The sequence below is a fragment of the Urocitellus parryii genome, chromosome 3 (genome assembly GCF_045843805.1).
Source record: "Urocitellus parryii isolate mUroPar1 chromosome 3, mUroPar1.hap1, whole genome shotgun sequence".
Classification (NCBI taxonomy): Eukaryota; Metazoa; Chordata; class Mammalia; order Rodentia; family Sciuridae; genus Urocitellus; species Urocitellus parryii.
Window position 1 is genome coordinate 77,469,792 of NC_135533.1, and position 16,946 is coordinate 77,486,737.

A 16,946-nucleotide genomic window follows, 5' to 3' on the forward strand; every position below is an offset into this window, starting at 1 on the left:
AGTGCTATTAGAGTATGTGCTGTGATCATTTATTCAACCAATATTTATTAAAATTATATTATATGCCACATAACATACTAGGTTCAGGAGTTACAAGGAAATCCTCTGCTTCTGATATGTTTTCATGGGAGGAAGTTTTGTTAACCATTTGCAAATAGTACTTGTCAACAACCTGTTTGAAAATATATGTTGTAGAAAAAATAGGGAAGAGGACAGTTTGTGTACCTTCATTGTAGTTCTTTAGTAATGAATTTACTCTAGATCTTGGATGAAGAGTTATACATGAATGAACAAATGAGTCTTATAGATTAATACCAGCATTTTCTGTTTTAAAATGTTAAAATTTCTCATCTATTCAAGATTTCTTTTTCAGGTATCTTAATATCAGATTACATTTTTATCTCAAATTACAAAATAATATGGATTAGATTCTTAGCTCCCATTACTCTAAAAGTTACATAAATTGGCTTGATTTTGTTGCCATAGTGCAAGGAGCTCAATGAAGCCTTCACCCAGTTCTTAAATAGTAAAGAACTAGCAAACATTGCAATACTTCAGAACTAAGTATGTATTACAAATTAGTTGGCAATTCATGTTTGTGTTATGGTTTGTTATGACTGCTTAATTCAAAAGCATATTTGCTGAGAGGGAGTTTGAATTAAGTAAATCAAAATAATATAGGCTTTGATTAAAAAGTTAGTTTGCTTTAACTTAAGTTGATATTTCAAGGCCTACTGATATTTTAGTCATTTGTGGTTATTTTGTTTCCTGTTCATACTCCTGGGAAATAAGGGAATAGTAAATCAAAGCCCAGATTGCTTTTTGCATTTATTTTCTTTTCATTTATAACATGTATTAGTACACTTTAAGTAACTGAAGACATTTATGATTTGAACAAAATCACTTTGAGGGAGAATTGTGTTTCTGTACTAACCAATTTAAATTCTTTTAAAAATTTTCCTTTTAATGTTTGATAATTTAGCAATTTTTCTTTTTCCATGATGATGCTGTCATAAATATTAATAGCAGAAAATCAACTTTGGAATATCTGCATTACTAAAGTGAAATTTGTGCAGCATTATTATCAAATAAGGCTGTATTACTTTTTTCCTATTTCCCATTTTTGTTACATAGATTCAAGTTTATAATTTAATTTTCTAGAAAAGTATATATGCCTTCCAAGACCACACATTCTAACAAAGAACTTTCGGTAAAAAATTATTTAGCATGTTTCAAAAAATCACTGGTAGTTATTTTAGGTAAAATTTCAAAGAATTTTGGTTAAATAAGTTTGAGAGACTTTACCTTTTATATGCATTTATTTAATTCACCTTTCAAAGTGGAGATTTGAAAAATAAAATTCTCACTTTACATTTTTGCCAATTTTGATTTAGTTTTCTAATAAGATTACATGGATACTCATTCATGACTGAGGCATTGTCATTTATATAATTCAGAAGATGGCCTATACCTGGCAACCCTACTGAGGCAATCAGCATGAATGGGTAGGCATTATTTTCCTCTGTGTGGAATTGGCATTTAGATCAGAGATGGAATAGTCACCATTTAAGAAGAAAATAAAGCCCTGGAGTGAAAGAGATTCCCATAGAGAGGCCTAGAGAGAAAGTAAAGAGGGCCCAAAGGGCTTCCAGAGGACAGTACCAGCCTGATTGTCCCCACTGCATCAGTTTCTACATGGCTTATGGGTTGATCTCCTGCATCAGAGTGTGAGTTTCTTGAAGGCAGAGGTGATGTTTCCTTGTCTTGACTAAAAAAACTGTTTTGGCATGTCATAGGGCGTTACAAATGTTTGCTGGATCAGGGACTGAGTGTCGACCTCATGATGCAATAAAAACAATGACTTCAGTGTTATTTTAGATACAGCCCTAACAGTCTCCTGTATTTTCTTTACATAGCGTAATATTGAAGAACTGATGCTGCAGTGGAGCTATTAAGGCAAAGAATCATACAAACAAAATGCAAAAGGGCATCCATAAGCTCTGTCCTCAGTCAGCTTATGCTATGATAACACCAACAGAATCTAAAGGATAAAAATATAAATAAAATTGCAGAATTGTATTTGTTTAAACCAAATCAGTGTTAGAAGGCAAGGGGTAGGTTGTGGTAGCAGACAAGGGAAATATCAAGGTGTGGTTTAAAGCAATTTTCAAAGACTCAAGAAAAGACGTAGGCTATTCAACTTAGCAAAGCCTATGAATTCTGCCTGAAAACCTCTCTCCTGTTTATCTCCCTTTCTGTTTCCCTACTTCCACTGTTTTTTAATTCATTAATCTGGCAGAGAAAGGAGAAAGGGTGAGAAGAGACTCTTTTCCTCTAGCCTCTCTCATTCCATGTGTTCCACTCCCACTGCATAAGCCATTTTTTCACACTTGCTTTTCTTTAACAGCAGCTGATGTCAATTAGTGCTGACAAAATTACTCAAAACTAGGTAGGTCAGATTGTGGAAGGGAATAAACTCAGAGGCCACTGCAGGTTGAATGCCTTGTCTTTACAGTGATGCTGATGCTGGTGGCTCTGGCATTGGCCACACTGGCTACTTTGTGAAATAACTGTCTCCTGCCTCTTTCTGACCTTTTAAGTCACCTGTGCTTAATGGGGTCCAGTCACCAAGCCATGTGCAGTTGCCCATTTCTTTTTCTTCGTGCATACTGCTGTGTGCCCTGAGTTCCATTCTTTTCTTTTGAATGGCGTAGGAGGGGTCAGGCAAGCATAATTTTCCTGTGAAGTTTTTTCTCACACCACCTGGAATAAGCAGTGACTTTCCTTTTTTAAAAAATTCCCTATAATGAACAAGACAGTATATTATTTGTGCCTCTGATTATAGTGTGCCTCTCATGACTTTCTTCTACCCACAGAACTGAATCAGCCTATCCCATTCTGCCCATTACAATATTTATGTACTTTATTGTGACCTTTGACAAGAAGGGAGTACCTCAAACTCTTCATTTTTATTTCCATTATATTTAAGAGAGTAATAGCATACAGTAAAAAAAAGTATTAAATGAATAAGGGAGGATGTCATGGGCACCGAACAGTGCTACAGGGCCTGAAGGAATACTGTGTGTTAGAGACCAAGGTTTAGCTTCTGAAAGTGGTAGAGAGGGGTAAACTAGAGAGGTGGGGCAAAATCTGATGATGACGAATTTGTTGATCAAGCGGTGTTTTAGGAAACCCAAACTAAAACACATAGCACAGATTAGGAGAAAGAAATTGAAAAACAGACTTGTTTATAAATAAAAGCTTTGCAGGCACAAGCCATTCCACCCTGCTTGCAGACATAAGGCAACTAGAGTCCCTAAGGTTCCTTTGCCGGAGCTCTCTGCACAAGGGAGGAGTAGCTTCTGGGGAAGGGGTATTTTGTGATGCTAACCTAGAAGAGCAAGATGGTGACATCCAGTGAGAGTGAAGTGACAGGGGTTTTTCTGGGTGGTAGCCCACAGGCCCCCTTTCAGGTCAGTGACATTGAACGAGTATCTTAGCCTGAAATTGACTATGACCTTTTCACAACTGGCAGCCTGCTAGAAAGAAGTAGTATTGAGTACCAGTGACAGGCTTCCTTTGGTGGATTCTGAGCCCTGTGTCATCAAGAAAGAGCCTGTTTTTCATTTTCTTTTGCTCTGGATAAAAGTTCATAGGTCCCGAACTTGCTCTCGGAGGTGGCTCAGTCTCTTTATCATATCTCAGGATGGCCAAATTAATGATCTGAAGGAAATATAAACTAGTGTGAATCCTTCGGGGACATTTATCAGGTGGTTAACATAATGGCTAGAATGTTAGAATCCTAGTTTCTCAGGAGCATGGAAACTACACCACACAGCACTATTGAAGCTTCTTCCAGGTGAAGCTGACATTTCATACATGAAGTGGTATGGTTAGGAAATAGAAATAAAATGTGCTACTGATGGGTCTTCTTCCACCCAGGCCCCAAGGACTTCAATATCTGTTCAAGAAGGCTGATACTGAAAACTGTACTTAAGTTAGCTGACGAATGACCAATACAATTGCACATGTGACTTTAAGCCAAATAACCTCCTAATTGGTATTGGGTGTCTCTATAATAAATTAGTACTTACTAATTTGGGATTGGCCAAAAAGTACAGAAGCAAGAGGAAAAGTCTGCACACCATAGAGAGAAGATCATCTTTCTGATAAACTAGTATCATTACACATCTCGTTATCTTAGATCTGAGTTTCTAAGATTACACAGTATCACAGGATTCATGCTGATGTGTTAGAATAGAACTAGCCCACCATGGCCAAGTTTAAAATCATCAACAAAATGGAAATATGAAAAAGTTAATGATAGAATTCAGCTATTCCTACTGAGGTTTTAGGTAAGGAATTTCCTGTAGAATTTGGCAGGTACATCACCATACTGAGAGGAAGCCCTGACTGCATGTATTCTGAGGCAGCTATTCTACCATCTTTTCCAGACCCCAAACTAGTGATATTAACTCTATGTGGACAACATTAAAGCAGAACACACGACAACAGGTTGACTCTCCCAGTGAACAAAGCCATCGGGCCCAAATTCTCCCAGCTTTCTATGCATGAAAGGAAGAAGAGAGAAAGCAAAATACATGATCAGAGCAGCCTCTCTTTCTCCCCAGATCTAGAAGTTTTAGTGCCTGTGTCCATTTGTCAGTGGTTGTGGACAACCATTTTTTTGGTGTAAAGAACATAAGTGTGAATTAGCTCAGCAGGGATACTGTATCCTGAGTTGCTGCCTCTGCAATTATGAATATTAACTGAGATGGTTTTTCAATTCCCGGGCTGTTAAAAAGTTAATTCAGAGTGCTAAGGGTAATCAAGTAGCCATGAGATTGTTGAACATGGTTCCAATTTTTTTGTGGCAGTTCTGAGTGGAAAAATTAACTAATTGATGCACAAATTGGTGGTGTGACTGAGCCAATTTTTTTGTGTGAAAACCTGTATTTTGAACACCGCTGCTTTGATGGCACCACGATCTGCTTTCAGCAGCCTTAGTGTGGTTGTACATGGACAAAAGAGTGTATTCTTAAAATGGTCCCATCCCTGGGACCTAAAACATTCTCAAAATGGGGGCTCCTTGTTTGCAAACCAGCCGATGAAGTAGCAACCCAAGTCTTGTTTTAGAACATGTGAAAATTCTCCCTGCTTACCTTTGTTAAGAATAAGAGCATCTAAAGTGAAGCCTACTGTATTATTCTTAGCACTCCGAATTAACTTTATAACAGCTCTGGAATTGAAAAAAATAACTCATATTTCTCACAGTAATTTAAACAGCATATATGTATGTTGCTTAAATAAACATAATTATTCTAAACATCTGTATGATCTCGGATTTTCTTTTGTTTTTCAAGTGGGAACTTTTTCATTTATAGGTTCATGAAAAACTATTTCTAGATAATTACATCAGTAGGTAAATATTCCACAGATAAAGGAGTCATGGTCAAAGAAGTAAGCTGTGAAGAAAGAATGAACAGGATTTTATAAAATGGTAATTCAGACTAGAGAATATAGATGTGGAAATGTTCTGACTGGGCATTTGGTATATAAGAAGTAGAATAATATAAAATCACATATGTTTGCATATATTTGTAATCTCAAACAGGGGGAGTCCATGTAAAAGCTCTGTCATGGTTCTTTCTCAAATGTGTCATGAGGTACTGAGATCTGTTTAAAAGAATCTGAGTCATTTATAGCTAATATTAGTATTACTATTTTTTCCCTATCTCCTTCCTTCTAAAGTATGTATCCTTGACCACCTGTTCTGAGTAATTTCTGAGGAATTTTAATATTTCCAAACAAGGTACATTGTGAACAGAGAGAATTCCATTTACTCACTGTTAAAACTGGTGGTTAATTTTTCCTTGTAATTGATTATTCCTATTTATGATAACAGAGCAGTTCTAGACAATGCCCACTCTTTCACATTCTCTGATAAGAAATGGACTACAACTTGTTGAAATTCAGCTTTAGCATTGTTACTATTATTGCTCCTGGGGAGGCTCACTAGCCTGTCACAAAAGATGTAAGAAAAATATAACATCCCTTTTGGAATCTGATGAGCCTTTGTCACCCACAATGCAATTAATGCTAAAAATAGAAAGAATGACTATGATATGATTATGATTAGGCAGAGATGAGCTATTGTCCAAGTAACAGGAACTAATCCAGCAGGCCAAAGATGACCTACCCAGAACCATCAGTTTGCTGATTGCCATTTCTCTCTGGGTTTGATGAAATATTCATGCCTTTGCTCTCCTCTCTGTAGGCACTATTGATTTCTTGTATAAACGTTGCTATATTTAGTCTAGACAAATGGAATGTGGATTGCTGCTGAATAAATTGGATGAAAGACTGGGATCTTGCCTGCCGCTTTCTCTCAGTCTTGGGCAATTATTTATAATCAAGAGCAGTTTTTGTAAGTTGAGGGTGATTTTTCACAATTTAGTGATTAGTCTCTGAACAAAGGCAAGCAGTTAGACACAATCATTTGTGTTGGGATAGCAGGTTAAGAAGTCAAATTACCCTTTGAGGTTTACAATAACTGTTTCAGAGAGTTGTGGGATTTTTTTTCTTATCTTTTTTTTTTTTGCTGAAAAATAAATTTAAGGGTTTGATCTTTGTACTTTATGGATAATAGGAATGCCAGTAAGGAGAGACTGCAGGGTCTTTTGGATTTTTACATTTTGTCTTTATTGAGTTAAAATCTGACCTTTGTTTACTGGGATTTTCATGTAAAAACTGAAGGCCATAGTTTGGCTTTTTTAATGTAAAATGAAATATATAATTAACAGTCATTGCTTTGGGTTGAAATTATGCCAGCTTTTTAAGTTAATGCTCAAAATCTCATGTTACCATCGAACTGACTGAAAGTTCGACATTGGGCATTACAACTAAGAGATCTCATAGGCCATCATCCTCATTTGCTTTCAGACTTGTCACAATTAATTTCTTTCCTTTCATAAATATCATGTTTTAGAAGACATTGTCTATCAAACTAGGGTTTATTAATGAATCATTTTCTCATTTTTATTAAAGTGTCACAAAAGGTGCCATCAGTGAAAACCTCTGATCAGTACATGCAATTCTGAAAAATAGCCAATATTAACACCCAAGATTGGTACTCATCTACATGCACATGCACATACAATTCAAACGACATGCAAGGACATTTACAGCTTTAGTATTTGAAACCGTAACATCTACAGACAGGATTTCTGTTAGGCTTTCTTAACTCATTGAAAATAGCTCTTAAATCCATATGGAATATTAACTTTGCAGTTCCCAGTGCGGGATCTGAAAATCAAATTTAGATACTTATAAGAATACTCAGAATATTAGTTGCAATTTTGAAAAATAGAGAAAAAAAGAAAAAGGAGAAGAATCACTCATATTTCCATTCAAATTACAACCATGCCCTATTCCCTGTATCACCAGTCTTTGCTATTAGAATTCACAGACCAATATGATTAAGAACCTAAATAAAATATATAATTAGTGAGGGCTGGAATTTTTGTCTTTTAAAAACTACTGAACCCCATCATATAGAATAAAATCCAGGGACTTTAAGGGGATAAGTAATACATATTTAGTATATTGGCTAAATTAATTTTATTTACTTGTAGTATAAATGTATCTTCATTATTCTTTTTTTTACTTCATGATATAACAGCATTTTTAATGTTCTTATAAACATTATATTTTTAGTGATTGTGTGTATATATATATTTTTTAACCAAATGGATGTAACATATTTTACTTTAACATTTTCTTGTAGTTGGGGATTTCAATTTTTGATAAAAATAATACTGCAGTAAACAATATGTCATTGAACATGTCCTTTTTTCTCCGTTAGTATTATTTCTGTAAAATATATTTCAAGAGGTGGGAAATCTGAATCAAATGGCAGAAATATTTGATAACTCTTGACACATATCATCAAATTGATTTTGCAGAACTTTTATATCAATTGGCAGCACCATTTGCAATAAATGATTTGGTCACAGCCTTGCACTGTACAATGGTGTGTTATATGCACACAGATGTATACATATACATGAATCATATATGATAATTGAATATTTATGCTATATTTTTTTATAATTCTAATTTCTTCACTAGTGAAGGTAATTTTTCACTTGCTACACTGTGTGCTTTTCTTTTTCTAGAAGTGTTAGTGTATTCATTTTCTAATATTTAATAGAAATAATACCATTTTTTACTATTTTTTCTTATATTGATTTATTATAATATGTAAGATATTGCCATTTTAATATAATTTTAAAAAGCAAAACCAAAATTTTTATTGAGAAATGTCCTATAAGCTATAAGTTTTATGAATGAGTGATCTAACTTGAGCCTTTTAACAACCTGATTGTTACTATTATTGTAGATATCTCATTTTAAGGTACTGATACCTAGAGAAGTCAATAACATCCTCAGGGTTGCACAGCTGGAAAAATGAGAATAGATATTTAAGAGTTTAGAGCAGAAATTGAAAACTAGCAGCCTTCATATTAGAGTTGGATTATAGAAGGATTTTGTTAAGCTCCCAGAATGCTTACTTTTTTGAAAAAATTTTCAATTAAAAATTTGGTTATCTTAATGTGTATATTGGGTTTGAATATTTTCCCTGTGAATAATTGGTTGGATCCGAATAGTAGTTCACTTCTTTCAAAAGAGACATAACATCCAGTTTCCATTCCAAAATCCCTACTGTCTTTAATTTGTCTCATTTAATTATAAATCTCTCCTGATTCCTGTGGGATAGAATCATACTCAAAATATTTCATGACCAATCAGAATGGACACTAGGCATAAACAGCCAATGCCTCTGGACATCACCCAGTGAGTGAGCGTTCTTGCTTTACTGTTAGGAAGCAACATTCTTATCTATTAGAAGTTGTACTGAGCACTTTACATGCATTATCTCATTTGATTTTCATCAATTTAAATATTATCTTTTATAGTTATCCTTAGATCAGCAGATCTTTCTTCCTTCGGTGGGTGGTTTAATTAATTATAACTTTCAGTTTCCTTATACTTCTGCTTTGTTTATTTCAGAAATGAGGTTATGGAGATACAGATGATTACTACTTAAAGACTGGCACTTAGAAACCTGACCACTTTCACTCCATGGTGTTTGTCTTTGGCCACCCATTTGCATCATTTTTATGGTCAATTGACATTTCCCACATTTGTCTTATAGATCTGTGTTTTTTTTTTTGGTTTTTTTTTTTTTTGCTAGGCCCGATATCCCTGTAAATATATTACAAGTTTTACTTTTTTATGGTCGAATGTCTTTCTGACTCTAATTTTAGAAAAGTTCATAAATGCACATATTGATTTGTTGTAGAATATCTTTCTTGATATATGACATCTTTCTCTTAATGTTGTCTTATTTCTTGGTCCCAAGTTGACTTAATATTTTTTAAGTGGTCTAGTTGAGAAATTTTATGAACAACTTTGATACCAGTGAACTCATCTTGTTGAACAACAAGAGAAGTGCAGAAGATTCAGGGCAGAGTACAAAATACTGAATGAAAGTTAGCACATGGTCCATTTATCAAAACTGACATACAAAAGCCTTTCTATCGTGATTATAAAGAAATGACTAGAATCATTGACCTAAGACTTGTTATACGGGATATAGTATAGTATCTTATTTTTTGCTTGTTTCCAAATTATTGTATTAATCCCTCCCCCCCTTTTTTTCCCTCATTTTCTAGTGGATGTGAAGTCAGAGGTTCCAGTGGGTCTGGAGCCCATTTCGCCTTTAGACTTAAGGACAGACCTCAGGATGATGATGCCTGTGGTGGACCCTGTTGTCCGTGAAAAGCAACTGCAGCAGGAGTTACTTCTTATCCAGCAGCAGCAACAAATCCAGAAGCAACTCCTGATAGCAGAGTTTCAGAAACAGCATGAGAACTTGACCCGGCAACACCAGGCCCAGCTTCAGGAACACATCAAGGTAGCAAATGTTTCTTTTGTCTCTGATCTTAGTCGGGGAATCTGCACCATGACATACATGGGCACGAGAAGTACCCATGGGAGAACGGAGGGGGAAGTTTCTCTGTGATTAAGACATGGATATATGGCTTGAAGGTAATTTGTGTTGTATTAGTAAAAACCTTGGGTAAGTACCTGCTAAAAACCTGCTTTGCTTAATAGAGAGATTTCTACCACTCTTATCCTTTCGCTTAAGAGAATCACTCCTAATGAATAGTAACTTCCCAACTTGCCCCTCACATTTAGATTCTCTCCAATATGTTCATTTGTCCCATCTTCTTACCATCAAGAACCATGAACTTGGAAAGACCCATTTTATATTTATATAGAATCTGCATAAACAGTTTACCAGAAAGGATAAATTAGTCACCTTATATGAACTGAGAGGACTTTTTTTTCAGTACTGGGGCTTGAAATGAGAGCTTTGCATGTGACATGCTAGGCAATCTCTCTGCCACCATGCCATTATATCCAAGCCCCTCAAGGGTGTTTTATATGGACAAACTGGTGAAAATATTTTAATGTTTATGTAGGATTGTAGATAAAAACTTATTGAATTTTGAGGAGAGTAGACATTTTATGATTTGGGTTGTTTAGATTATCCCCAAAGAAATATATCCATATCCTATCCCAGAATTATTTTCACAATGGCCTATTATCAGATTATTATTGATGTAACCATGTATTCATTTTTTTTGTATCTTCAGATAGAAATACTTTATTCATGTTTTTCAACTATTTGACAAAGACTTTTAAAAGCAAGGATCTTTAAATTTGATGAAGTAAATATTTGTCTTGAACTTATTATGACAATAATATAAAATAGCATATATTTATGATAAAATTTTATTTTTATATCTAAGTCCTTCAAAGATGATTTCAACATATATTAATTTATTAATATAATGAATTCTGTATTATATTTTGTCATTCTGTATTCTAGGAACTTAATCTTTTGCTTGCATATCAGGTACCACTGATGTGAGGTTGGTATAGGTAACTAATCTTTGCAAATATAATATAATTTTACCAAGTTAATATTCCAGTGGCTGGGAAGATCGAATACTATCTCCGTCCCTGTGTTTCCTTAGGGTATTTCCTTAGCCTGGAGGTCTATATTATCTATCTTTATTTTAAGAAAGACTCAAATATCTGATACAAAATATAACTTTTTCTTTTACTAATGAACTTTACCAAAAGAACTCTTTTATATTATTGATATAGAAGATACCTTAAAAGTAAGAGTAAGAATTTACTTTTGGGTCCCTTATGGAATCTGTAGTTCAGGGCTGTATTTTAAAATATGAGTAAACTTTATTCTGTTTATGAACTTATTTTTGAATGAATGCCAAAGTATTGTTTTGATTTGACTTTGAAATAATAATGGGAACATTGACGCCTTGATCTCTTTCCTTAGTCCTCCCAGATGTGTTAGGTTAGAAGTGATGCATGAGGAAGATTTGTACTCTCCACCTAGTTGGTGAAGGAACTGTGTAGTTCATTTTACTTCTCTATGAGTCATGTTTCCCTGAATACAGCGTAATGCCAATAAGTCATTAGCATATTAGTTGCTTGTCTTTAAGTTTCTACTTTTCATTTTTATTTGGTGCCTTTTGTAGTCAGAAGATTAGTATAATTTTTGGAAAATAGCTTATTATTTAACTTTACTCAAAAACTAATAGTAGAAAGTAGATAATTGATTCTGTGGCATAAACAAAATGATACAGTATAGGTTTATTGACATCTGGAAAATGTTGGAAAAGAGCTCTTAAGAGAATAAGGATTATGAGAAAGCCAAAAGGAAAATTTGGCCTTTAAAGTGATTTCCAAATTAATGCATTATTTTTCTCAGAAGCTAAAGACATATTTAAAATTTCCTTCTAAGATTAGGAAGTTATTTACTTTCTAACTTTTTATTTCATTTTGTTTCTTTTTATGGGTAAGGCTAAAAGTTAATAGTTTTAATTCTCATTAAGATTTTACTTGCATGAGGAAGATACAGTCCATGAGCTTTAAATATGCACCTTTTTAACTCTCTTGCTTCTTTAATAATCAACATCTGTTGAGTTTGGTTTCTCTTATCCCATTTTTCCACCTAGTAAGCTGAGGTAGAGGTAAATCATGTAATTTTCCAAAACTACACAGCCAGAAAGTAGTTGTTCCAAGAACTATAGTCTTGCCTTGTCTACCCCCACAGCTCCTAAATCACCCTGCCTTGCTCAGGGGTCAGAACATCTGGAAATAGATGGGTGAAGTCTTTATTTCTTTCTATTTTTTAAACCTCTTTCATGCAATCTTTGTAGTGAATAGTAGCTATGGTAATGAGACTGTGTGCTTTTCTATACTCCTAAGAAAGATTGAAGTTTAGATACACTGGGGCTTTGGATGAAGCACTGAATCAATGTGACCAATCCTAATATCTATGTAGAAGTAACATTGAAACAGTGTAATCAGAGTGATTTTTTTAAGCCACAATGAAACATTTTAATATGAAGAGTAACCAGAACTGCTTCTAACCTTGTTCTTTGCTAGTGACAAGGCTATCATGGTTGACCTGCACACTTGCTTTTCTGTTATTCCTGAGTGACCCTGATGCCGTTTCATAGAGGTTTTTTGTTTTTGTTCTATAACTTTTCAGTATAAAATTCAGAGGTTTAGGTACTAATCTAATATAAAAATATACTTTCATTAGTGTCAAAAGTTACAAATAGTAATAATGAAAACTAATATGGTTCAAACCAAAAAACTAAATTTGTATGCATTATGAATATGAAATATGAGGAAGACTGTTCTCTATCTCACTTATGAGGAACTGAGGCTCTGAGTAGTTTAGTAACTTGTCAGGTCTTATACTAGTAATGTTGGAGGCTAAGTAGAATTCAGAGAGTCTAGTAATTCCTCAGTGGGCACATTTACTATTCTTCATAGATATAAATTTCTCAGCCTGAAAGTAAGCTGACATCTTGAGATAACTATTAGGAATATTTCATATTCATGTTATTCATTATTTAGAAGTGAATTCATGGAACTCAGAAAGCCAAATAATAGTGCATTAGACTATAGTTTCATGGAAGTGATTTCATCTTAACCAGTGTCTCTCATCTAAACCTTTTTAAGTGCTATATGAAAGTCTAGGGACTTCTGCTATTTTGAAAGATGAACCTATTATGGACACGCAGATTGCCTTAGTCTATTGAGAAAATTTTCTGTAAGGTTTTGACATTTTCAGCCTTCATTCTATTTCAGGTATATTTCCCCCAATTGACTCATATCTCACCATTTTATTCACCTTGATTTTCACATCATTTCTTAGGTTAAGAACTGAAGATTTAGGTTATTTATTTATAATGTGAGAGACTTTGTGAAACAGACTTCTAGGCAGTCCCTGCACTTGCCTGTTTGTATATTTCGTAAGTACAAAGGGAGTTTGTCAGAAAACTAAAGATTTAATCAACATAAACTAAAATATATGAGTGGATTTGGTAATTATCTTTGATAAGGAGACACAGGGAACGGAGTTAGCTAAAAACCGTATCTGTCAGTGATAATAAGACCATCTTGACATTTAGTTGCTTGCCTTCAGATTTTGATGCTTTTCAAAAAGAGTGGGTAAAACTATGAACTAATGACAAACAAGTTCCAAAAGCTCATAACATTTCACTTTTGACCAGTCAACGTTGACTACAAAGCTTAAAGAAATTGCACACTCTCATGTCTTTCTCTTCTCGCAAGTTGCAACAGGAACTTCTAGCCATAAAACAGCAACAAGAACTCCTAGAAAAGGAGCAGAAACTGGAGCAGCAGAGGCAAGAACAGGAAGTAGAGAGGCATCGCAGAGAACAGCAGCTTCCTCCTCTCAGAGGCAAAGATAGAGGACGAGAAAGTAAGAGGCATCAGGGTAAAAGATGGACTCTCTTCCCTCACCTTGAACTGATCATCATTTGTAAAGAAGCCTGATAAACAGTGGAATTAAAATTATCAAAACTGCCAGTGTTTAATTAAGATAATAAATTATAGACTCAAGTGTAAAGCTGTGACATTCGTATATCAGCTCTCTATTCAGTCTGCAGGGTATCATAGAAGGAAACGTTAACAGTGGAAAGATGATATTTTTGTTATTTGGGACCTTAAATATAATGTCATACTAAAGCAGTCTTGTATAAACCATTCTGTTTAATAACAAAGTTGCTTCCACATAGCCTCATTATTTCTTTCCTCCTGGCCAAGTAATTAAGCATTGCTCCGCAAGCCACATCTAGCCTCCATTTAATTTCTGAATACTCAGACTTTGGAAAGATTTAAGACAGCACATTTGAAAACGTTCCGTCCACAAGAGGGAGACAAATCCAAATAATTCCCCATATTAGGTCAGTTCAAACTCAGGTCGTAGCAAGGTTTAAATATGATGACTTGAACTGAATTGTCAGCAATATTTATTTGTTTAATGCTCAAAGGGGTTTTTAAAAATGTTAAGTTTTTCAAACTATAAACCCAGAAAAGATCATTTTAATGTATTTAAGGGATCTGATATGGTCCCCCAAGAATCTTGATTTTTAAAACACAGTGTTTTGTTCCTCAGCAGTGTTTTTTAAACTTAAAAAGACATTAATATTAATTCCAGGAATCCCCTTTCTGCAAAAGCAATTAAAGAACTCATTGAAGGTCTTTTGGAAATTGGCAGTTTAACTAATAAGTTGCAAAGTATCGCCGTGCCATTTTCTAAAGCCTATTTAGATCCTGGTTTCTTATTTTAATAGGAAAACTTTATATCCTATGACCAGTGATGTTACTTCTTAATCATTGTTAAATATTCTAGATGCATGAGAGGACAAGATTCACAATCAACATCTGTTTCTCTCTCTCTCTCTCTCTCTCTCTCTGTGTGTGTGTGTGTGTGTGTGTGTTTCAGGGGCAGTGGCAAGTACAGAAGTAAAGCAGAAGCTTCAAGAATTCCTGTTGAGTAAATCAGCAACGAAAGACACTCCAACTAATGGAAAAAATCATTCCGTGAGCCGCCATCCCAAGCTCTGGTACACGTATGTTCAGTGTTTGGCTATTTTCATTCTCAGGGGTAAAGAGCACAGGTTCTGTATTTAGCTGAGCAGGGCGCAAATCCTGGGCCTGCCATTTCTCAGCTGTGTGGCTCTGGGCAAGTTCCTTGAATTCTCTAAGGATCAGTTTCCTTCTCCATAAAAAGAGGATAATAATAGTACCTGCCTTCTAGAGTTCCTGGGAAGGTCCTATGTAATAAGGTGATAAAGTTACTCATAACCGAGAGCAGTGCTTAACAAATATTAGCGTTTGTCATCTTGAGGACAAAGAAATATATTTTTTTCTTTGTTGAACAAATAACTGACAAATGCGGTGGGACCTAGAAATGAATTTGTATTTTTAATCTTTCTGTTCTCAAGTGGTACATCCGATATCTACATATCTAAAGATTTGTCAGATTGTGATTTTATTTTATTTTGCTTAGATTGATATGAAATGGAAGTGATGGCTATATTTAGAAGTCCAGATGATTTTTGACTCAAAAATATAATAAGGAAGGAAGGGAAAGAAGGAAAAGGAAAGGAAGAGAAGGGAGGTAGTTAAATAAATAAATCTTAAGTCTTCAGTGAGTGAGTAGTTTACCCCTGCCCACTACACCTCATTTCTTTCCAGTGTATGTCTTCTGACACATACACGGACAACATAGTGCCCTGTGGTATTTGAGTTTTTATGGAATTGTATTTTCCCAAGTCCGGTAAAGAGATATTATGTAATATATAATTCTTTTTCTATAAAATATGAAGGATGTGGTAAACAGAGCAAATATTGAAAGGCAAATCGAATTAGGATTAATAGATTAATAGACAATGGTTTCACTTCTCTCATAAATGTGTTTACTGAATGACCATAGGATTTTAAATGAACATATTTTTTAATTGCTCACATCATCAAGGATAGGAAGTAAATACTCAATTACTCTATTATATGGAAATTGCAAGCATCCCAGGAGATGTTTTTATACAATTATTATAAGTCTATTTTATAGGTATCTACCCTTTTGTGCATCCTGAATAAAAAGTAACAGGCAGATTCCAGAATGTTTTACGCATTTTAATGGTTTTTATAATCACATGCATGTCAGTTAACTTGAGAAACTGCCTACTGAAGTTTTCAGATATTTAATCAGCATCCCAAAGCATTTTAAAAGAAATACAATTGTTAGCCAAAATTGCATTCATAATTTATAATTAATTCATATGTCCCTTAAAATTAAAGCCTGTTTTAAGAAAAGATAATGCTATTTTTTACTTAGAAACAACCTCATGCAAATAATTCTCAACTGCAAATTCTTTGGCTGTTCTCTTGAATATATTAAATGTGGCTCTCACATGTTATTTAGCAATTCTGTCTTATTTAATTGAACTTCAGTAGGGTCCACCTCCAGATAACCACAAATCATTAATCTGTGAATATGAATTTAATACCATTTTTTCCAGTTATAGGTAGATGAAATATCCTTAAAACAACCAATTCTTAAGAATATTCAAGTAAATAGTACTGATAGAACAACCATTGTGATAATGGTGCTATGCCCTGTTCATTGTTTTCATTGTGTATAACAATTATAAAGGTAAATATCGGCGAGGTGGTTTGTTTCAGTCCTATGAAGCACTCTCCAGTAGCACAGTTGCATATTTTTCAGTGTAGTCACCCAGGAAAGAAAAGTATTTTTAAAATTTAGTTTCATATTGAGGAAGAATGTGGTCTCCATGCCACACCTCTGGAACTCAAGAGACCTGAGACTTTTGACAGTGTATTGTCACTAAAGAAGTCATCTTCAAGTACTTGAATGTGCTATCTAATAGCTATTTTTAAAGAACTCCTTGTATATGTCTATACCTTGGTTGTTCTACATTGATGAGTAAAAAGGGATCCAG

At 34.4% G+C, this 16,946-nt stretch overlaps 1 protein-coding gene across 3 annotated transcripts in view; it reads left to right on the plus strand.

Moving 5' to 3' along the window:
- The window catches only part of Hdac9 (histone deacetylase 9), a 662,331-nt gene that overhangs the window by 266,620 nt on the left and 378,765 nt on the right, over positions 1-16,946 (plus strand). For 2 of the 3 annotated variants that reach the window (XM_026407971.2, XM_026408036.2), the window contains exons 3-5: positions 9,738-9,979; positions 13,750-13,900; positions 14,927-15,047. In XM_026407971.2, coding sequence (XP_026263756.1) covers positions 9,738-9,979; positions 13,750-13,900; positions 14,927-15,047 — 514 coding nt within the window. Of the gene's footprint in view, positions 1-9,737; positions 9,980-13,749; positions 13,901-14,926; positions 15,054-16,946 lie in introns of all 3 variants that reach the window. The other variant, XM_026407939.2, reaches the window with a different exon arrangement.